The sequence below is a fragment of the Trematomus bernacchii genome, unplaced genomic scaffold (genome assembly GCF_902827165.1).
Source record: "Trematomus bernacchii unplaced genomic scaffold, fTreBer1.1, whole genome shotgun sequence".
Lineage (NCBI taxonomy): Eukaryota > Metazoa > Chordata > Actinopteri > Perciformes > Nototheniidae > Trematomus > Trematomus bernacchii.
The window spans coordinates 1330238-1335416 of record NW_022987580.1 but is presented as its reverse complement, the minus strand read 5'-3'; the positions used below and the strand labels follow the sequence as shown (position 1 = coordinate 1335416).

At 43.4% G+C, this 5179-nt stretch overlaps 1 protein-coding gene across 1 annotated transcript in view; it reads right to left on the bottom strand.

Annotated features, from left to right (window-relative positions):
* Nucleotides 1–1603: 1603 nt before the first annotated feature.
* The window catches only part of LOC117479885 (tubulin-specific chaperone cofactor E-like protein), a 25330-nt gene continuing 21754 nt past the window's right edge, over nt 1604–5179 (bottom strand). Inside the window, exon 9 of the mRNA XM_034126996.1 lies at nt 1604–4129. Within this exon, the coding sequence (XP_033982887.1) occupies nt 3781–4129 (349 nt within the window). The 3' untranslated portion in view covers nt 1604–3780. The remainder of the gene's footprint in view (nt 4130–5179) is intronic.

Sequence of the window (5179 nt, the reverse complement as noted above, 5' to 3'; positions counted from 1 at the left end):
TTCGTTCATTTAAAGCAAATCATGCGAGTCCAGCTGACTCGTGTTGTCCTGAGGGAGCTTCCAGTCAGACCAGAGAAACCATCTGATTCATAATCATTTATTTCTTAAAGAGGTGAAAGCAGCGAGTGTAGAAATGCAACATGGTCTCAAGAAAGAAAGAAACAAGACCATTAAATATATATCAGGATAAACATTGAAGAAAGGACAGAAAAGTTAATATAGAGTAAACACCATCTACTATTCAGCTCACGGCAAACAGTTTTATTGATTAGCAACTATCTTTCTCTGTAGTCTGTATATAATGTTTGTTATTTGGTATTAATGGAGGGGAAAAGAGAGGGGAACAAAGCACAACGTTTCAAATATAACACATCAACACTGTTCCCCTGAAACGACACATCCTATAAACATTTTAAATCAAACCAAGAACATGCAACCCACCACCGGACCACAATATCACTTCAGTGTTCCCCATTGTTCTCGATGTAAGCACTCAATTATAATATAGTATATTTACAAATGTGACGGGGATCTCCAGTTATCTACTACTCAAACTTCTGAAAGACATTTGATCCTAGCAGTTCACCCGATGCAAACCCTAACTCCTCCACACTCCAATATTTAAAAAAAAATGGCCACACGAATTACTGTACATACATTTTAATAATTGTTGTAACACTTTAACCTGCAATAAGCATGGTAAAGTGTGTGTCCAGAGTCATGTCGCTTCCTACAAAACCCAGCATTCATTGAACAAATGGCGGGAAAACAACAAAACTTATTTTCGTTTAGTTGTAGAGTCACCGATGCAAATGACATGCCTGTCTTCGGGCTACAAGAGGAAACTAAAAGTTACTGGAGACTCTTAAATTAAAACGAAATATGTTTTGTTGAGGTTTTCCCGCCTTTTATTCAATGACTGCTGGGTTTTTATCCTAATGCTGCGTTCACACCGGACGCGATGCGACGTTTGGGGGCGGCGCGATTACATGTAAAGTCAATGCAGAGACGCGGACAGACGCAAATTCGCTCCGACGGCGCGCATGAAGCGGTGGACGCGGCGCGAATCACGCGATTGAGGCGATTGAACGGTGCCGTGTTAAACGCGAGAGTTAAATTTTTTCAACTCGAGCGTCAAATTCACGTGACGCGTTCTCGCGGAAGCCAATCAGCGGTGAGGATCTCAGCCGCCGTCACTGACGTTCAACCACACAACATCAGCCGTTAGCTGTTAGCTGTTAGCACTCAGAGCTCACAGCTCCTCATATCTGTTCAGAAACTGGACAAAAGTTAAACAAGTACAAACCACAGACTGCCTGTGTCATGGAGAATACAGTCGCTGCTTTATTTATGTCTGTAGGCCGTTGTTGTGAGTGTGGACGGTCGGAGCATATACTGCGTTAGCTTAGCCTGGTCGACCCGATCTCCATTTAGAACACACGCATTTTAAAAGGTGTTTCGCCTGCCGTCTGTCTGCAGACTTTTCAAAACATTAATTCATGGTTGTTACTAACCGGTATCAGTATGTTGTTACTTCATCATTTAGAAACGTGTATTACAATTTAATCACGGTAAAATATGTTCATTTGTTGTAGTTGTAGCTCCAGAGCCAGCGCGTCTTGTTTGAATGATGCGAGTAAACACAGCTGGCAGCCGCGGGGAAACTCCAGCGTTTAGAGCGATGTGAATATTCGCATCGCGTCCGGTGTGAACGCAGCATAACTTTGGATACACACGTTACCGTGCTTATTGCAGGTTAAAGTGTGAATTCAGCACATTGTCATTTGTTTATAAAAAATATACAATTAGCTAGTCAGTCATTTAAAATGTATTGGCACCAAACACTGATTATGTTAATGAGAAAGCTCAACTCCTGAAACAATACAGCGAGTCCATTAATGTCTCTCAAATCTGTACTCACTTGCGTCCAAATGAAATATGGCAAAACGCACTACGATAATCATCCAGATGGAGCTCTTTTAAGGGTAAAAAATACTATAATTACGTCAAAAAGAAGAATTTCCATGCCAGATTACAGCCAAAAAAGACGGCTGCCAAAGGGAGGATAATCTTGTGTTGCCCAAGCAGGCTATAAGGATCTCTAAATAACATATCCAGGCTCCAGTATTTGGGAGAAGGAAGCTGTAGTCAGTGATTAGATAAATGTAAGAGGTATATTATACGATTTTTCAGTTTCGGGCTGACAGGTAATCAAGTACCTCCCCTTCATATGATTCTTAAATTCTGGTTATGAGCTGCAGAGGAAAACCTGTCACTTATCAGCAGGTCCCTTTTTCTGTCTATTCTTTGATTGGAAACAATCCACAGTGAAGTGAGCCGATGCAGAAGTTCCCGACCTCCTGTGAAACTGCAGACACTCGGAGGTGTCGGGTTTTTCCCAGACGGATGTAAAGGAGAGATCGGGGTGAATGGGTGAGGGGCGGGGGTCTGTTAGCTGAACCCTTTCGAACCCAAACGCAGCGGAAGTGTAGGTGACACAGCGGCTGGTGTGAGGTTTCTCAGCGTTTCACTCGACAGGCGAGAGAGTTCCTCCATTCAAGACCTGCAGTAACTCGAGCATCAACGCTCCTTCCTTTCCTCCGTCCTCGCCCCCTAACTCACTTTAAACTTATCTCGTAGGGCGTACTGACTGTGTTGCACGTTTTCCCCAACACACTGCATTGTGGGTACATATCACAGGGTATGTAGCCACCACGAAGAGTCATATGTTTAAAGACCTTCTTGTTCTCCCGTGCTCTTGCAGACCACGTGTAAGGCGTATCAGTCGGTGTTTACGAAATTGGAGTTTTCTATTTTGTGGTGTTTTTAAATGTTTGTACATCGTGTTTGAGGGTTTTTCAGTCTGTGGCTACAAGTATGGTTTTATTGTCTAAACGTATTTATGCTGCTTTTTATATATGTATTGATGTAGAGCACTTTATGTCAACACTGTTGTTTTTAAATGTGCTATATAAATAAAGTTGGATGTGGAAAGAGAAAGTGATCCAAGTAACGGGAAGAAGCAGAGAGAGCTTTCCGTCCGGGGACAGGATACGCTCAGGAGTAAATCTGTTTGCCTACAGAACTTATCTGTATTCTGGTGTGTGCTTGTGTCAGCTTGGTTGTATGATACAAGTTCAATGTTGGTTATTGTGTTGTCTTCTAAGGAGTATATTGCTAGAACTGTACTCTCCAAAGATGCACTGCTCACAGACCTAGAGAACACATCTGGAAGCTGCCGAGTATGGTGCGGGAAAGTCAGCGTAGGCATTTTGAAAACACAATGAACAGTGTAACTACATAACGCAAACAGCAGCTTGTATTGTGTGCCTCATGTATTCTTCCTCAACCCATTTTAAAACAGTTATATAAACACTACTAAGTCCCATGCATGTGGCAAGCAAGGGGGAACTTTTTTTGCAACCTAACATCTGACGTTTAATAACAAAAACAACCCTATTATAAAATAGTTTTAGATTAATGTGCATTTTGTGCGTTTAACTGGTACAACTATTTCCGGAGGACGATGAAACCGGTCCGAATTTGCATAACGTTTTTTAAAACTAGATGTTAGCTGCATTGTTACCTCAAGCCACTAAAGCACTCAAGCTTTGTGAATGCGGTGTGCAAATACTTCTATCGTATAGATTTGTTCTGGAGAGCAAACGTCTTTACATTCAAGACTGACATTAATCTCCTCTTTTTGTTGATCTAAAAAAAAGGGTCAAGTCAAAGCTTAGTATCCAGTAAGTGTTCATCGGAGGTTCCTAAAGTACCGACTCAAAGACCTGAGGCGCTGCTGCTGCGACTTTTGACTTTCGGCACGACTAGAATTTCGTCCCCGTCTTGAATCCGGTAGGAATGAAGAGCCCGAGTGCCGCACTTTAACTCCTCGGGTCCCAACACCGAACACATCTCCCGGTTGATGTAGAAGAGCCGGATGCCGTGGTGGGGAAGCTGTAAGAGAGCCCGGATGTGCTTCCTAAGTTCGGCCACCGTCTGCTCCAAATGGAGACTCATGGCCTCCACTTTTTCCCCCCAGCGAACGTCCACCATGGTGCTGCGGGGGCTCAGGTCCACCTCCGCCAGCGGTGCCAACCGACCGTACTTTGATACGAGGACGTGGTACCTGGGAGGAAGCATGTGAGAAAGATCACTGAAGGGTTCTGTATTTGGGTTGATATGAAGAAAGCTGGATGTAAAAGTAGGTGAGATACATGGTTAGGGTTAGGTACATATGGTTAGTATGTAAATACACTGTCAGCTAACAGGCCATGCGTGGCTACTGTCGTCATTTAAAGCCAACTAAGTAAATTAGGGCACGTTTACACCACTAGATCTGAGCGAATAAATGAGGCAATGCAAAGTGTGGTTTCCTTAGAAGTTGGCGGTACATGCTATCTTGTTTTGAGTCCTAAACCTTGGAAATTACTCACTGTTTTACCACTTCCGGTTATATTTTCGGAAGTCAATGGTTCTTTGGCTGTGTTTTTGGTTGTTAGCCTGAAATAAGGTCTGTAGTTAACACAAGCTGAAGAGATTTTAACATACTGGTGAATTACAGTGTCTAAATGAGACGACTAAATGTCATCATGCCCAACATTAGCCACCTTTAGCTTAGCGGTGGTGACGTGAAGTCATGTGACCGTGCTGTAGTTCCTTTATAGCCCAACATTAGCCACCTTTAGCTTAGCAGTGGTGACGTGAAGTCATGTGACCGTGCTGTAGTTCCTTTATAGCCCAACATTAGCCACATTTAGCTTAGCGGTGGTGACATGAAGTCATGTGACCGTGCTGTAGTTCCTTTATAGCCCAACATTAGCCGCCTTTAGCTTAGCGGTGGTGACATGAAGTCATGTGACCGTGCTATAGTTCCTTTATAGCCAAACATTAGCCACCTTTAGCTTAGCGGTGGTGACGTGAAGTCATGTGACCGTGCTGTAGTTCCTTTATAGCCCAACATTAGCCACCTTTAGCTTAGCGGTGGTGACGTGAAGTCATGTGACCGTGCTGTAGTTCCTTTATAGCCCAACATTAGCCACCTTTAGCTTAGCGGTGGTGACGTGAAGTCATGTGACCGTGCTGTAGTTCCTTTATAGCCCAACATTAGCCACCTTTAGCTTAGCGGTGGTGACGTGAAGTCATGTGACCGGCTGTAGTTCCTTTATAGCCCAACATT